Source organism: Vipera berus (genome assembly GCF_964194415.1).
Source record: "Vipera berus genome assembly, chromosome: 3".
In the NCBI taxonomy this organism is placed as follows: domain Eukaryota; kingdom Metazoa; phylum Chordata; class Lepidosauria; order Squamata; family Viperidae; genus Vipera; species Vipera berus.
Genome location: NC_138204.1, coordinates 90075870 through 90094048, shown reverse-complemented (window position 1 = coordinate 90094048; position 18179 = coordinate 90075870). Strand labels below are relative to the sequence as shown.

Sequence of the window (18179 nt, the reverse complement as noted above, 5' to 3'; positions counted from 1 at the left end):
AGGGCCGTCTCCACCACTCCAGCTTAAAACGCTGACGCTGCTCCAAACCGTGGTTCATAATAGCAGTTGTAACTCAACCAGCATCCGGCTCCTGAGCAACTGGAAGGTTCCCCTCAAGGTCACCGGCTCCGTCGAGTTGTCCCGGGCTCCGACAAACAGCTGATCGGCGCCGCGAAGCACAGTCAGCTGGTCGGCGCCAAAAAAAGCACAGCACGGGGCTCTGCCAGTTCTTCCGGGCCTGCACGGATCTCCCAAAGTCCTCCAAACAGCCGGGGCCCTCCGGAAAGCCGACAAACAGCTGATCAGCGCCGCGGAGCACAGTCAGCTGGTCGGCGCCGAAAAATGAAGCACGGGGCTCAGCCAGTTCTTCGGGCCTGCCCGGCTCTCCCGAACTTCCTCCGAGCAGCCGGGGCCCTCCGGAAAGCCAACAAACAGCTGGTCGGCGCCACGGAGCACAATCAGCTGGTCGGCACCGAAAAGCACAGCACGGGGCTCAGCCAGGTCTTCCGGGCCTGCACGGCTCTCCCAAACTTCCTCCGAGCAGCCGGGGCCCTCCAAAAAGCCGACAAACAGCTGGTCGGCGCCGCGGGACACAGTCAGCTGGTCGGCGCCGAGAAATACAGCACGGGGCTCAGTCAGTTCTTCCGGGCCCACACGGCTCTCCCAAACTTCCTCCGAGTAGCCGGGGCTCTCCGAAAAGCCGACAAACAGCTGGTCGGCGCCGCGGAGCACAGTCAGCTGGTCGGCGCTGACAAACACAGCACGGGGCTCAGTCAGTTCTTCCGGGCCCACATGGCTCTCCCAAACTCCTCCGAACAGCCGGGGCCCTCCGACAAGCCAAACAAGCAGCACAGCAGCTCCAGGAGTAACCATCAGAAGCTTTCCTCGACCCTAATCCAGACCCCCAATACAGAGAGAATGACATTCCTGTAGGGCTCCCAGGGTCACCAAAATTGCTGGAGCTCCTCGCGGAGCTCAGCCAAGCACGTCCGCCATCTTGGGCATGCGCATTTTAACAGTAAGAAGCCTTTGTTTTATTTTAGGCATGTCTTTATTACCTTTGTGGTGCTCGCGATCGCTCAGCAGTTAAAGACACTGAGCTTGTCACCTGGAAAACTGACAGCCTGGATTTGAGATCCGAGTGCCACGCAACAGAATGAGCTCCCATTACTTGCCTCAACTCCTGCCCATCTAGCAGTTCAAAAGCACGCAGATGTGAGTAGATAAATAAGTACCATTTCGATGGAAAGGTAACAGTGTTCCGTGCAGCTCAGCATATAGTCATGCTGGCCACAGGACCACCAAAATGTCTTCAGACAATGCTGGCTCCCTTGCCTAAGAAACAGAGATGATAATGCCCCGTAGAGTCAGACTCGATTGGAAAGGGGAAACCTTACCTTTACTTTATTACCTTCACTAGACAATGTCTTTGGAGATTCTCAGGCATCCAGGTCATGGTTGTCCCAAAGGTGCCTTTTTTCCCCAAACAAACTGGGCTTTCTTGAAGACATTTCACTTCTCTTCTGGGAAGCTTCTTCAGTTCTAAATAACTAGTGGGGAAGGAAGGATTTATACTCTTTTCAGTCAGCCAGTCATTAACATTCTGAGAATCCTTGAAACTTCTTGGGGATTCATCTGTGTCCTCAAGAGTGCAGATGAGTGTGGAACTATCTTGGGACTACTGAAAGAATGACTTGTAAACAGGAGATAGTTGGTGTTGTATCCCTCTCCCCCTGTTGAGAGGGCTGTTCAGTTTTAACATAGATAGCCTCTTTGACTTCTCTTTCAAACCAGTCCAGAATGTGAACTTTGTTGTCTTCAAAGTAGTGGCCCTTGTCTTTCAGGTGCAGATGGACTTGCTGATGAGTTAGTTTTCTGGTTTTGTGCCATGTGTTTGTGGAGTACTTGTGGAGAGTTGTACATTAGGGAAGCAAAAAAAACCAGGAGAAGATTCAGCAGTTCCAATTTTTTAACTTACATCAATGCATGTAAATTTTGGTTATCTTTTATATAATCAGCCATTGCACTTTTCTTCTTTGATTATTTGTTTTACCTAAAGTAAACCTCTGCCTCCATTTCTGGGAAGGAGCAGGTATAATCTCTTAATATAACTATGAGAATGTGTTGTTGTTGTTATTATTATTATTATTATCGATCACACAATCAGCCAGATGTTCAGACTGGATTTGGCATTTTTGTCCATCTATCGAGTCCTGGGATAGGCAGATGTGGATGTTTGATGGTATTACAGATATTGTCGCAGGATGGAAGCAGTTCCTAGTAAGGCCGCCTTTTGCAATTGACTAATGGTGAATTTGTCAATACCAATGGTGTTCAACTGGTGTTCCAGTTGTTTTGGGATTGCATCCAAGGCGCCTATTACTATTGATACTACCCTTGCTTGCCTTTGCCACAGTCTTTCTATTTCTATTTGTAGGTCTTTGTATTTTGTTATCTTCTCCAGTTTTTTCTTGTCTATTCTGCTGTCTCCAGGCACTGTCATGTCCACTATCCAGACTTTTTTGTCTTTCTTATCAACAAGTTAAGTCTGGGGTGTTATGTTGCAGGTCTGTTTGAATTCTGAAGTCCCAGAATAGTTTTACTTTATCATTTTCTATTATTGTTATTGTTGTTGTTGTTGTCATCGTCATCGTTATTATTATTAAATGATCTGATCTCCAATTACAAAAAGGGGAAAGCAGAAACACACCTACCTCTAATGGCCATTGCTGATAAAGAAATTAGAACATATTCCAGAGGCCATGCAATGTACTTTCCCTGCCTTGTTTTTTAAAAAATGAATGTAAAATTCCCTACTTAATCCTCCACCTTTTCCACAATTATACAGTTGTGGCATACAGTATGTGAATTTTCAAATGTTTACTTCCCCTTCAGTTTCAACACTGCATTGAAATGTGATGCTCATGTTCTAAATGTACAGGATGCTACCACACTGCATTCAATAGTAATGTTTTCAAACATTTGATGTGAAAAAACCTGCTGGTGCTGTGGTCCCTTAGAAATGAAAAGGGCTCCTCTATAGACCCATGGTTGGTCAGCTAGAGATGGTTCTGTCTTTTATTAAACAAATTAACCTGGGATCAAACATTCATATTTGAAAAAGAACTTCAGCATAACTTAAAAGGTCATATCTACTCAAGTGTGCCTGATCTGTTTGAAGATTGAATGAAATATATTATGGAACCATGGTGGGTTGAATTTGATGCATTGACATTGGAAGGTACATTGTTGTGCTGCAATGTTTTTGAATGGAACATTGGGGGGAAAAATCTTTTGAAAACTTCTCCTGTGTCTTCTTTTGAATTTTATTCTTGGGGCCAGGACAGGAGTTTTCTGGAGTGTAGTTGCCTATAAAGTTTTCAAAAGCTTCAATGAGAAGCTGCATAGAAGATTCATGTCCTGCAGTTATTATACCACTTACCAAGGAGGAGTTATTACCAGTTAACCAGTAGCCCACATGGCTTGAAAATATCTCCCCCTCCCCATCCTGGGACCCTTTACTGACTATTGGTTGAGCTCAAATGCCTTCTACCCAAGCACTCTGGAAAGAGCTCAGATGAGAAATTGCTGAGTTAACAAAATTTGTCACCTGTCCCTCAAATCAGGCTTAGTACCAGAGGAATTTGAAAGTAGCCAATGAAGTTAAGTTTTTAGAAAAAGATATATGAGCATCAGAAAATTATAGACATCAGTTCTGGAGAAATTCACAGAAAAAACACAGAAAAGAACAAATAGCTAAGCACACAAAGAATTAAACCATGGTGAAAAAAATATGGGTTTATCCATAAAATAAATCCTTCCCCAATATTCTTCTAGAGTGGGGTTTTAAAAAAAAGAATATCAACAGGAACATGAATGCAGGTGACCCTGCAATCTCCATCCTAGAGATTTTCAAAAACACAAAAAAAAAATCCCTAGGTTTCTTATGACAGTATCTTGTATACATTCCTTTTTGATGGCATAAGAAGTTCTGCCCTTTTATGGGTTACTAACTAGTTAAACACAGAAAGTAAGGAGTATAAATAAATGAGTAGTTCCCAATGGAGAAAAGTAAGAAGTGGGGTCACTCAAGAATCCATGTTAGGACCAATGCTTTTAACATGTTTATTAATTATCTTGATTTACACTATCTGTTGAGTGGCTACATTTGCATGTGCCAAAATATTCAGAGGATGAAAGCCAAATGTGATTATGAAGAACTTCAGAAGAATCACTGTACAGATGGTTCCTCAGCTTATGACTGGTCACTTAACTGTTTAAAGTTATGACTGACCTCCCAAGAGCTACTTATAACCCGTTTGTGAAGTTACAATGACCACACATGGGAACACACTCATGATCACATTACCCTATTTTGGATGCCTGGCAGCTAGTTCACTTTTACAGCTGTTTGCAGGATTTTTGCGATACTTTTTGCCAGTTTGTTGCAATTATTTGGGAAAATGAATTTGCTTAACAACCATAGGGTTGACTTAATGAGCACTGTGTTCACTTAACGACTGTGGTGTTCCCTTACCTATAAACTGGTGATTGGTTAACCAAATGGCAAATGCAGTTCAGGAGGTTAAGTTAGATGTTTATGCAGAGTAATGCAGAAGAAGCACCAATTTCATAGTTAATAGTGTCAGGAAGATATCAACTCAATGTGCAGCAGCTGTGAATAAGGTAAAGTCCATGCTAGAATTTATTAGGAAAGGAATTGAAAATAAAACTGAAAAGATTATATGTATATGTGTACACACACACACACACACACACACACATAGCCATGCATAGCAGGCAGAGAGAAGTTCTCCCTCTCTCCAAACATTAAGACCAAGGTTCATTCAATGAAATGATCAGAAAATTCACAATGTTGTACTCAAAAGAAAATTCCTTGTACATAATTACAGGTAGTTTTCAAATTAGAACCAGTACTCGCATTAACTCCCATCACAACATCCCTGCGGTTGTGTGATCAAAATTCAGGTACTTGTCAACTGGTATGTATTTATGACGATTGCAGCATGACAGGTCACCTGGTCACCGTGTGTGATGCCTTTCCAGCTGGCTTCCAATAAACAAAGTCAATAGGGGAATCTGGATTTGCTTAATGACTGCATTATTTACTTAACCACTGCAGTGATTTGGTGAAAACCGTGGCATGATTCGCTCAACAATTGCCTTGCTTAACAATGGAAATTTGTATCCCAACTTCTGGTCATAGGTCAAGGCTACCCATATTGCATTGATTGTTCTACAAGATGTGATCAATAACTATCAATATGCATGGCTTGAATAAAGTCATGAATAAGTACTGACTGATTAGATTTGAGATTCAGTGTACCTCTGAGTTGGTCAAGGAAGCTTTCAAATGCCATTTGCAGGAGGGGGGAAGAGCAGGGGCAATTGTGTCTGTTATAATATTATTATATCAATTAGTGATTATGTGCATCACTATAAATCTGACCCTTATTAAAGTTGAGGAGGAAAAAGTGGCATTTCTAGAAGAGCTGAATGTCAGGTAATAGAAAGGATTCATTACCAACGGTGTGAAGAACCACCACAAAATTAGGTAAATCTAGACTAGATGAAAGAATATAGCAAATATAAATTAACATCCAGGATCTTATGTAGGAGAAATGAGTTTAGTGCACGTCCCATAACATTTTAGAGAAGCCTCCGTCCTCTTTCACAGATCGGTGAGTGGTTTCTAGGTCTCTTGGGAACCAGCTAGACTGTATTCTCAAAGAAATGGCACACGTTTTTGCCCCTTCTTTCCTGTTTAAGTAAATGTCAGCTAGATGGAGATTGCTGCCTACATGCAACAAAGCAAAAGACATGTCTGTGCAGGGGAAAATCAAATTGATTCACTGCTCTGAATCCCACCTTGGAGTCACTGCCTCCACTTGGCCCATGGGGAGGAGGCTTCCCATTAAAACAGACATGTCGTTTATTGGTCTGCCTTTTATCAGTGATTTCAAGGTGGTTTACAAAAGTCAAAACAGGCAAAACAGCAATAAATACAAACAATGAGGAAGAAACTGCACAGTTACCAGATAAAAGGGCAATGGTTGCCCATTAATTTGGCAGAAAAGAAGACAGAACAGATGCAAAAGAGTTTAGCGAGGATAATGTTGGGAACCAGAAAAAGGAAGGGGAGTCAACAAGGAAGAAAAGGAAAGGGACGAGCAAAGAAATATGTGGTTATTTAAACTTTACTGTACTTGAGAATAAAGATGGAAGAGTCTGGACAGGGTGGCAATGAACTCAGTGCCCACTTTGCTCCCTACCTTATTACTTATTATTTTGTGGTCTGTGGGATCCTCCACAATCCCCCCAGCCCAGATTGTCACGATTTAGCAGCTAACACTTTTATCACTGCTGTTGTCGCTGTTAACTGTTAGCCACTGCTACCACCACTACTGCAGCTGCTACATCTATTACAGCTGCAGTAATTAATGAAATATGAGTATGAATCCTACAGCAGGGATAGAGCACCTCTTTAAAAAAAAATTGGGCAGGGTGTAGGAAATTTGACCTCGTTTCCTCTAGCAATATGCTAAGATGGGTGGCCAATAAATTTTATATATAAAAAAATATCACTGTCACATGTAGCCAATAGTCTGCCGTAGCCATTGAAAAACAGTTAAGAAAGTATAGCTATCCCCCACACACACACCATCCCCATTGCCACTTCTAGATTAAAGAGGATGTTTTTGGCCTATTGTTATTCAAGTGATCCAGATATTTTCCCCCACAAATCCAATACAGACTGGCTAATAGTAAGAATTTAGCAGGTTACAGATGTTAAGTGGACCAGATACTAGGCTACAGATATTTATTTATTTATTTATTTGTTTATTTAATTTTATTTAATTTCTATACCGCCCTTCTCCCGAAGGACTCAGGGCGGTGTACAGGGCAATAAAAATACAATAAAAATACAATATACAAAAGTTAAAAATAAGATTAAATAAAGCTAGCCCATTACAATAAATAATTAAAATTACTAAATAAAATACCCCCAAACCCATTAGACCAGGCCGGCTTGTTCAAATAGGTAAGTTTTCAGATCACGGCGGAAAGAGCGAAGGTCAGGAGCCATCTGGAGCTCAAACGGTAGTTGATTCCAAAGGGCTGGCACGCCCACAGAGAATGCTCTCCCCCTGGGGGCCGCCAGCCGGCACTCTCTGACCGGCGGCACCCTGAGGAGGCCCTCTCTGTGGGAGCACACAGGACAGATATACAAATAACCCAAATATACAAAGCAACATACATTGGTTTTCGGCTTTTTTTTTCTGCCCAATAACTTTGTGTAATAGGATAAGTTAAACTGTAAGTACAACAAGCAACTTTCATTTCTTTCAGCAGGGATAGCAATAGCAATTGGGTTTATGTACCATTTCACAGTGCTTTACAGCCCTCTCTAAGCGGTTTACAGAGTCAGCATATTGCCCCCAACAATCTGGGTCCTCATTTTACTGACCTCGGAAGGATGTAAAGCTGAGTCAACTTTGAGCTGGTCAGAATCAAACTCCTAGCAATAGGCAAAGTTAGCCTGCAATACTGCATTTTAAAGTGTTTTAAAAGAAAGTGTTTTTGGCAAATCCCTATATTTTCGGTGCAGGTGAAGATAAAAGAAATAGTCACACCAAGGCCACACTAGTGGAAAAATGAAGGAGAGGAGCAGGACACTGTGCCTGTCAGAAGGTCCATTGGTATTGGTGTAACCTTAGAGCAAGCCTTCTGGTGTCTACACATGACACCAAAAGAAACACTGCGCTTTTGCAGGAGCAGGATAGCAGTACAATCACAGCTGAAATGGACTCTGAATGATTACAAAGAAGTTTAAACTAAAAGAGGCAGAGAAATAGCATCAGCTGAATATGCAAGATGGTGCATATTCCATTTTTGATCATCACCTTTAAAGCCCTGCATGGCACATGATCTACCTGTCGGACAGCCATTCCCTAAGGAGATCCCATCTTACCAGGTGAGGAAGGTGGGCATGCTCCTGGTTCCTTCCTGCAAATGCTGTCACCTAATGGGAACTAGGAAGTGTGCCTTTTCCATGGCAGCCCCTGCCTTATGGAATATCTTGCCCCCTGAAGTTCAGCAATGTTGGTAAGTAAATCATGCCATCATTAAGCAAATCCAGTTCCACCCTTTCAGTCTTAAAGATCTGGCTTTTCCCCCAAGCACTGATGGTAGGTTAGCATGGATTGGTGCTAAGATTTTTGTTGTTTTGAATGTTCTATGCTTTAACCAATTGTATTTTATATTTTTAAAAACATTTTTTATGGATTTTTTAAATCTTTGATTGGGAGTAACCAAGAGTTGGCTGGAAGATAAGCGGTTATATCAATACTTAAAATAAATAAAAAAATAAGATGTTATTGATACTATATGCATCTTTTGTAAAGCAATTACGTGTTCTTAAGCATCTTTTATTTTCTAAGACATTGGTTGATTTTTTTTGGGGGGGTGTCATTTGCAAATGTTCAATTTCATCAGTACCAGCCCATCACTTGCTACACCTTGTTGTTGTTTTTTTCAGACTCAAATTAGTCCCAAAGAAGGGTGGCAGGTTTATAGTTCCGCGCAAGACCCAGATGGACGATGCATTTGTACCGTGGTTGCACCGGAACAAAACTTATGCTCCAGGGATGCTAAGAGCAGGCAGTTAAGGCAACTGCTTGAGAAGGTGAGCATATGCATTGTGTTCCTTTGATTCCCCATGCTGGCTGGGGGATTCTGGGAACTGAAGTCCATATCTCTTAAAGTTGCCATGGTTGAGAAATTTTGATTTAAAGAGAACACAGATTATGGTACAAGAGAATGGGTGCAAAATATTTTCCTCCCCTTTTTTGAGAAGTCAACTTTTCTTTTCTTCCTAAACTGCAGCAACACTATTCTAAGGGCACACATTGCACTTTCAGTGTATTTTCCATCTCAGGGTATTGGGATATTGTATCTAAAAATATCACCCAGGGCTCATTTGCAAGCCCGGAGCTGCAGTCAGTCCATTCTCAAATTAAGGTATTTATGGAGATTTGTTTCCCTCACTAACTCTGTCTCTCCATTACATAAATAATGTGTTTTCAATTTTAAAAAGTTTCCCTTAACCACTTTCTCCATGTAATAATCAGCTGCGCCATAATAAACACTTTCTAGAATATATAAGATAATAAGTCAAAAATGATTATGCACCAAGTTTGCCATTAATTTCTGGGAAATGAGAATGTATGTTTGCAGTGCTTTCAGTCTCTCTAATAAGTATTTATAAGAAAATATTTCTGTAAGCAGCAAAAAAGCATTTACAAACAAAAGCAAAGAAACAAAGCATTCTGGTTCATTGATGTAATTTATTTTGTTGTGTTGACCTGAAAACAGAAATTGCTGGGAATGGGACAATAAAGAATCTAATGATGATTAGGCAAGTTTAATTTTAGTAATCTAAAATAAAACGATAATGTTCAAAGCAGTATAGTTGCAGTAAATTCCATGAAATAAATCTTAGTATGCAATAAGAAATTAATTCATTAAATCCTTATGGACTCATTCAGGGTCCAATTACTCACCTGCTTTTTAGAATTATACCTTGTATCATATCAGACGTTCCCTGAAATATCCAGAATGTAATGGACATGAAGAGTCCATAAATCTAAATCTATAAAGTCTAGAATCTAAAATTGTAGGCTAATAAGAAAGTCTACAGTTGGAGCCCTTCAATTAATGATGTAAAAACCAGACAGTGTTACTGAGAACATTGCTGTATTGTATACAGATTCCTTCAATTTGAGAAAGCCTAATGTTACTCGTCCCAGCTTCTGCCAACCTAGCAGTTCGAAAGCACGTAAAAATGCAAGTAGAAAAATAGGGACCACCACGGTGGGAAGGTAACAGCGCTCTATGCGCCTTTGGCGTCTAATCATGCCAGCCACATGACCACGGAGACGTCCTCGGACAAGTGCTGGCTCTTTGGTTTTGAAATGGAGATGAGCACCAGCTCCTAGAGTTGGAAATGACTAGCACGCATGTGCGGGGGAACCTTTACCTTTACCTTTAATTTTAATTGGCAAGGGTATCCTGAAAGTAACCCCTAAAATTACCAAAGAATCCTGCCAGAGCTTTTGGGAGAATAATTTCAGTTAGATATAAAGTAGCTGTGGCTATGCTGTAGTACTCTATTTGTTGCATCTCTGGATGAGTCATTTGTCTGGCCTTGCTGAATTCCAATCAGCCCTCACTGCCTTTGGTGTCTTTTGTCATTAATCATTCTTGACACAGATAGTATTACATTCTCATCTCCTGGCTACAGTGCTCTGATTCCATCTTACCAACAAGTTGTTAAACCAGTTAAAGCAGTGGGGTGATCCAGCAAAGCAATTGTTGAGCAATATGAATGAATTGTAATGCCTGACTATAAAAGCAAAGATAGATCAGACCCCATTAGTAATTGGATGAGGGGCTTTTGTAAGGAAATGTCCAGGGCTGGAAAACAAACAAACAAAATAAATAAATAAATAAATAAAATTCCAGAAGGAAGCAGTAGCAAACCAGTTCCATGCTGTTGACAGTGAGAAAGACGTGGTCATGAAGTCACCAAGAGTCCAGCTTGACTCAGATGTTACCTTTATGACACTTTGCGTCAGCAAGGGCTGACAAAACAATTTTATAGTTAGTCTTTCTGCATTCCTCATCCCCTATTACAGTTTTAGTTCTGACTGAGGATTCAATAACATGACTTTCTCCACCCAAACAATGTTGAGAAAAAGCTGTTAGCTTATCCTCACCATCCAGCTCATAGAGGTGATTTTGGAGAGTCAGAAGCTTCGGGGAGGAATAAGCCTGTCCCATCAGGTCCCCTGAATTGCCCTCTTTGATTAGTAGTCTCAGAAGGCGATATTAATGACTTCAGGATGAAAGAAGAACATTCTCATCAATTTGAGCCAACTCATTGGAGAGTTGGTGTGACTGGGTAGAACAGAAAACTCACTTTGCGCACTTATGCCTCTCTATACTCAGTATACACACAGTCATACTTCTATACAAATAGTCACTGTGTGGATATTTGTGCGACAGAAGCTAACAGAAGCCATCTGCCTGTCACTCCATGATTTTCATGCTTTCCCTTCAGATTTGCACTCCATTCTCTCCACTTTTGGGAGAGCAATTAAAACATCTGTCTTCAGCCAGGATTTTAGTGGTTAAATTATTTTAACATTACTCTTTTTTAATATTTTGCTTTATCTATCCTGTTTGTGCCTTTTCAAATTCCATTAGCTACTTTAGTATGAACCAATGCATAAGGTCTGCATTGAATAGTTCATTGAAAAGAAATGAATAATTGTGCTTATTCACAAATGCTAAACTCCTTGAGTTCTTGTTATTCCAGTCAAACTGGGCTTGCAGTGATTTCATGGCAGTTTTCTTGACAAGTGCACGTAAGTGGTTTACCACTACTATCTTACCAAGAGTCCTTCAACATCCAAGTCCTGCTATTTCAAGGTAGTCTCCAGACAAGCTCAGCCAGATGTGCAAGCTCTTGTCATTATCACCTTTTTTCTACAACAAGGTTAGGCAACTTAACTTTTGTAAGATTCTTGTAATTAAAAATAAGAAATGGGAAACTGGTCAGCCTTTAGAATCTTTATTTACAGTAATGCTTCTGGGTCTCACCCAGGGCAACAGGCATTGTTAAATACTGGCCATGCATTGCACATTTTGTAACATGTTTCTCCATTTTTTTAAAAAAGTGGCATCCCTGTTTATATTATTATTTCAAAGGTCATTGTCTTATTGACCCATGCCTGCAGAAAATCCAAGGGTCCAATTCTCTATTCAGTTCAGCCATTAGCTGGAATACAATCCAAGCCACTCTTTTATTTCAATCTGCTGAATAGGCTTAAACTATTAAACTCCATCAATTGTTTTCAGGAATGATAACACAATACATGCCAGGCTTACACTTGCTGCATATAAATGTTTTTTTCCCTCCCCATTTCTCAATAACTCCCTAAATTTTATGACTCCAACTGCAGAAACCAAATAAGTAAACTACTATTCCTTGGTGATGGTGGGTGGGGGAGAGAAATGAAATTAAAATGCTAAAAGAGAACAATTGCCTGTTTTATCATCAAAAGCATCAACAATCAAGCTACGTTTGCTATAAAATAGTCACTGGTTTCTCCCTGAAAATAACACCTTGGCTCAAAGATTTCAATATGCATTTGCTTGTAAGTGTTTGTTTCACGGGCTCTTTAGAAATCCTCAGTAATGGAGAAATGGAAATGGGAAAATGATGATGAATCCCTAAGAGAACTCTAGTAAATAATTTGCCTGGAAATCAAGGCCTCCTCTGATTTTAGTCTTCCTGTAGTATTGATTTTTAAAATGCTTCGGCCCCTTTTGTCTAGACCAGAGTTCCTCAATGTTTTCCGGCTTTGCAGATCAGCCGGGAGGAGGGGGAAGAGTTCCATGTGAGCAACATGCAAGCACATGGTCAGCTCCATTTCCGCAATCGGCACCTACATGCACCCACTACTCACGCAAATGGAGCATGCATGTGTGTGCTTGCCCGCTGCTCACACAAGTGGGGATGCACGCCCTCACCTGCCACTTCTGTGTGGCCCAGTTCCAAACGTCTCAAGGCCTGGTAATGAGTCGTGGCCCATTGGTTGGGGACCCCTGGTCTAGGCAACAGATCATTCAAATCTCCATCAGGTTCCTCTTCATTACTCTTCACATCCATTTTCTGTCTCCAGTGCTGCAAAGGAAGAATCAGCTTCCAAATTAACCAAGCTGGTTAATTTCTTGCTAAAGATAAAGACTCCTTCAACTCCTGAAGAAATCTTTGAATGTTGTTTTCTTGGCAATAGTATAGCAATAGTTTGCCATCACTGCCTTCTGAGATTTTCTTGAGAGAAATGAGGTGTGTGTGTGTGTTCTCCCATCCAAGTGCTAATGAGCTTGAGCTTTCCAAGATCAATCAGAATTAGCTAGATGCTGCCACTTGCCTGGACAGATGATCTACTGGAGGGCATTCTTTTGTCACAAGCAGCAGGCTGTTTTCCGACAGTCCTGAATAGGCAATCCGATACAGCTCCTTTTCCATTGAGTGGCCTAATGCCAGGTTCTATTGCAAAAGACACTAGCCATTTCCTATGTGATGAAGATGGACAGTCATATTTCATCATAATGGACCGTAATTGCTCTTATTGCTTGCCCCTTAGCATTTGCTCAGGTAAAGGTGCATTAATTAGTAACTCACAGTGATGTTTCTTCAAGGTCACCTTGTCCAAGTTTGTCAACAGTGTGCTTTAATACAGTGATCTCCAACCTTTCCGGCTTTCTGGACCGGCTGGTGGGGGAGAGGGGATGGTTCCACACAAGTAGTGATCAAGTGCACATGCACACCTCCATTTGCACAAGCACAAACAGCTGGGCATGGATGCTCCCCTGCTGCTTCGGTGGCCCAGTTCTGAACTGGCGACACCACGGGGGGTTGGGGACCCCAGCTTTAATACATTTGTTGCACTTAACCAATTCCTCTGGGGTAAAACGGATGATTTCAAGATCAAGAAAAGATCATTGGCAGTTCCCTCCCTCCCATCCAGGACATGGCACAGAAGTGTTGCTTGAGCAGGGTCCGTAAGATTATCTGGGACACTACTCATCCTCTTCACAACCTGTTTTCCTTTTTACCTTCTGGGAGGAGGCTTCGTGGTATCTGTGGCAGAACATCCAGATTCAACCACAATTTCATTCCATACAGCATTAATCTTGTAAACTCTCAGGCTTCCTTCTTCCATTATATATTCACAATGGACAGTATTTAATATTTTATTGTTATGTACTTGTAAGGGCGTGGGTCTATACATATGTTGTATGTAGTATGTTTTAGGTGTGTGTCATGTAGGTGTTTCACTTTGAGAGCAGGCAACTAAATTTCATTTTTGATGTGTGCCGTTGTGCCCGCAGTAAAAAAAAAATGACAATAAAGATTATCTTATTAATCACAGCCTTTGTTTTGGTGATCTGTTATTAGAGCACCTCCAGTTATGCTGGAATATCTTAAAATCCCGAGGTCTCCTTTCTCCTCCCTCCCCTCCCATTGCAGTAGAGAAGATGTGACTGAGGGACTAACATCAAATACAAAGGAAAACAAGCGCAGAGAAAGCAAAGTTGTGGCTAGACAATGCCAGACCTCAAGCTAAGAAATTTCAATAAGAGAGATCTCCAGGATAATTTCAGCTCTAAAACTGACAGAACATCTCTCAGTAGGTTGCATAATGAGTCCACGTAGCTGCAAACGTTTTCTGAACAGTTGGCTTGTGGCATCACTGTTCCTAGCCGTTTCACCTCTTACACTGGCTGTTGGACGCAGGGATATAAAAACAAAGCAATCTGCCTTTCAGAATCAACAAACTTCTGAACTGTGAAGGGAGGTAGGCAGGTGTCTTTCCAAGGTGAAAGGGGGTCTACGTGCTGACGCTGGACTGTGCATCTGGATCCATTTTTGTTAACAGACAAAAAACCTAAAATGTTCAGGAAATTGAAGGATGAGTTTGGGTCTGTAACTGTAGCTAATTGGCCGATCTGAGAGAAGCCCTGTTCCAAGAGGGCAGTCCCTCCTAGAGTACTAAAAACCTGTAAAACATAAAGTACTAAAAACATAAAGGCACCTCCTCCAGTACCTTCTCATTGTTTCCAGGGTTGACTGGTCATTGCATTAGAGAACATGGAGAACTACTGGATGTTGAAATTCACTTTCCATTAGCACCAGTTTTCTTGCCCAGGGTAGAGATAATGAGGGTTGTAAATCTGATCGTATCAGAAGGGCTGCAGTTCCACAATCCAGGCTTACCTAAAAGCAACACTTGCAAAAACTGGTCTTCGGTACAGATAGTCCTTAACTTACAGCAGTTCATTTAGTGACCGTTTGAAGTTACAACGGCACTGAAAAAGGTGACTTATGACTGTTTTTCATGTTTATGACCATGGCAGCATCTCCATGGTCACGTGATCAAAATTCAGATTCTTGGCCACTGACTCACATTTATGACAGTTGTGGTGTCCCAGGGTCAAGTGATCCCATTTTGCAACCTTCTGACAAGCAAAGTCCATGGGGAAGCCAGACTCACTTAACAACCATGTTACTAATTTGACAACTGCAGTGATTCACTTACCAACTGTGGCAAGAAAGGTCATAAAATGGGGCAAAACTTACTTAAGAAATGTCTCACTTAGCAACCAAATTTTGAGCTCGGTTGTGGTTGTAAGTTGAGGATTACCTGTCTTGCATAGTCTTAGAAGTAGGAAATTTAACTCTAATACATTTTTTTTAAAGAATTAGTAGCCTAATATGTAATTAACCTACCTTCCACCATTTCAAGCAGGAGGGAATCTAAATTCTAAAAAACTGTGCAGGGTGTCAAGATGGCATCTGTGACTATGTGATCAAACCCTACAACCAGGCTTCGATTGCCTGGTTGTAGCTGCCATCTTGACTTTTTTTTACCCCTCCGGGATGCCTCCATTATTTGTGAATTTTCCCGACTCCCATCCCGTCACACACCTTGCTTAGAAAAACCAAGTGTCCTGAGAAAAAAAAAGGACTGGGCTACACTAATTCAGATGTTAACTTTTTTGGGGTTTTGCACACGGGTGAATCATTTTGAGAGTGGCAAATATCATCTTTTTTAATATTGTTTTGTACTCCCCCAGAAAGTCTTGAGATTACCATCTTGTATCCTCATTCTTAACTAGTTTTGTTTGCACTTGGAAATGTCATCCTGTCTGCAATTTGCATGGATGCCCAGCTGAGTCAGTTTATCGACATACAGATAGTTTATCCACATACTTTCAACCACATTTCCGTGGCCAGGCAAGGCAGTTGTTAAGTGACTTGCACCTCATTTTACAACCTTTTTTTGCCATAGTTGTTAAATAGATCACTATAGTTGTTAAGTGAATCGTGTGACTGCTAAACAAGTCTGGCTTCTCCCATTGATTTGCTTGTCGGAAGCCAGCTGGGATGGTTACAAATGGTGTTCACATGACCCCAGGCAGTGCAACTGTCATAAATACATGCCAGTTGCCAAGCGCCTGAATTTTGATCACATGACCATGGGGAATACTGCAACAGGTGATAAGTGTAAAAACCAGTCATAAATCACTTTTTCAGTGCCGTTGTAACCTTGAATGGTCACTAAACAAATGGTTGTAGATCCAGAACTGCCTATAATCATGATTATCTGAGGCATTATTTCCATCCTAAACACTGTATATTTTTGTTACATATAAGCAGTATGTTTTAGAATTTTTACCCGAATAACCAGATCTGTCTGAAATTCATCCTAGGCCTGGTGAAATTATTTTAAGCTAATTACATTTGAGCGCATAAGAACTGCTACTTTTCTAAGCCCCTTGTTGCAGATTCTGTCCTTTGTTGGTAGCTGTGTCACAGTGTGGTGGCTTTTGTGTTTGCCTGGCTTCCATCTTGACAAGCACAATTTTTTTAAAAATGTGGCTTTGCTGTTTCTACAAGCTTTTTCTCAGAAAGCGTTCAAAGGCAAGATAAATAGCAAATCTGTATTTGGATTAAATGTCAATTTTAGTGTTTCATTTGGTTTTCAACTAGGGATGAGGTTACGCAAGATTAACCTAACACAAGTCTACCGTGTTTTTTCTGTGCATTATTTGACCTTCTATCCATGTTATCTCTTGGGTTCTGAATTAGATGCCATATAAAAAAGTTGAAAATACGTTTTGGATGGCTTAGGCCAGAGGTCTATCTAGTCCTGAATTAATCTCATGTCCTACAACAGTCAACGGCAGCTGCCTTCATAACCACCTCTCCCCCAGGAGAATTGTCACATCCCTCAGGAGACAGAGAAATTTATTGCTATTCTCTTATTAAAATTCAAAGACACTATTTCTTCTGTGGAAAAAAAAACCCTAAAAATGTAAACGGATGAAACTAACAATCCATTCGATATTCACATGCGGCCCAAAGAATTGGTATCCCTCCATTTTCCCCCCAAAGAATCCCCATTAGCCTTGAAATAAGTTGAAACTGACTTAAGTAAATGGCAACTAACATTTTTTAATCGGTAGACCAAAGAGCTGACACCTTGCTTTTGATGTATGTCTTAACATACAGGTAGGCCTCGATTTACAACAGTTCATTTAGTGACCATTCAGAGTTACAGTGGCACTGAAAAAAGTGACTTATGACCAATTTTCACACACATGACCGTTGCAGCATCCCCATGGTCATGTGATCAAAATTTGGCTGCTTGGTAACTGACTCATATTTATGATGGTTGCTGAGTCCCAAGGTCATGTGATCCCCTTTTGCGACCTTCGGACAAGCAAAGTCAATGGGGAAAGCCAGATTCACTTAACGACAGTTTGACTAGCTGTGATTCACTGAACAACTCTGTGTATATAATGTATGTTTTTATTTGTGGTTTTTACTTGTGAGTAGTGTGCACTGTGGACAGCACTTAATTTCATTGTGAGTTACACAGTGGCAATAAAGATATTCTATTCTACTCTAACAAAGGTTGTAAAATGGGGCAAACTGACTTAACAAGTGTTTTACATAAATTTTGGGCTCGATTGTGGTCATAAGTTGAGGAATACTTATATTAAAGTATATAATAATTCCTTGGGGAGAAGCAGGTGAGAAATGCCGGGATAGGGGCCCTGGCTACAGATATTTCCCATTTACTGCCATTCTCAACCTTCCTCCAGTTTCATGTCTAGCAAATAACCAGTGGGATTAAAGAGGTTGATGTGGCAAGGAAAATGGCTGTCTGTGCCCTACCAGTTTGTTATGTATTTTTCCTACCCTCCCTTACCACACAATACAACAAGTGGAACACCCCATTTTACCCCTTAAAAATGGTTTCTTCCTACTGTACAAATACGGTAGCAAATTGATCAGGGCAAAGAGAACAAAGAATTGAACAGAAATTTAGAAAGTTCTTGAAACCATACCTGGACTTCTTGGGTTGGGGGGGAGAATAGGTGTGGTAGTCACATTAACCCTTGCAGGTCCTGATTTATAGCTATAAATGAGTTTCTGGTTGCATAAACTATTGCAGATTTTTTTAAAAAAAATCAACGTAATACAACTTTTAGATTTTAATTAGAAATATAAACAA

General features: G+C 40.9%; 1 protein-coding gene across 2 annotated transcripts in view; it reads left to right on the top strand.

Annotated features, from left to right (window-relative positions):
* The window catches only part of OLFM3 (olfactomedin 3), a 202056-nt gene that overhangs the window by 144150 nt on the left and 39727 nt on the right, over window positions 1-18179 (top strand). For both annotated transcript variants that reach the window (XM_081324623.1, XM_081324622.1), the window contains exon 2: window positions 8561-8707. In XM_081324623.1, the coding sequence (XP_081180749.1) occupies window positions 8561-8707 (147 nt within the window). The remainder of the gene's footprint in view (window positions 1-8560; window positions 8708-18179) is intronic.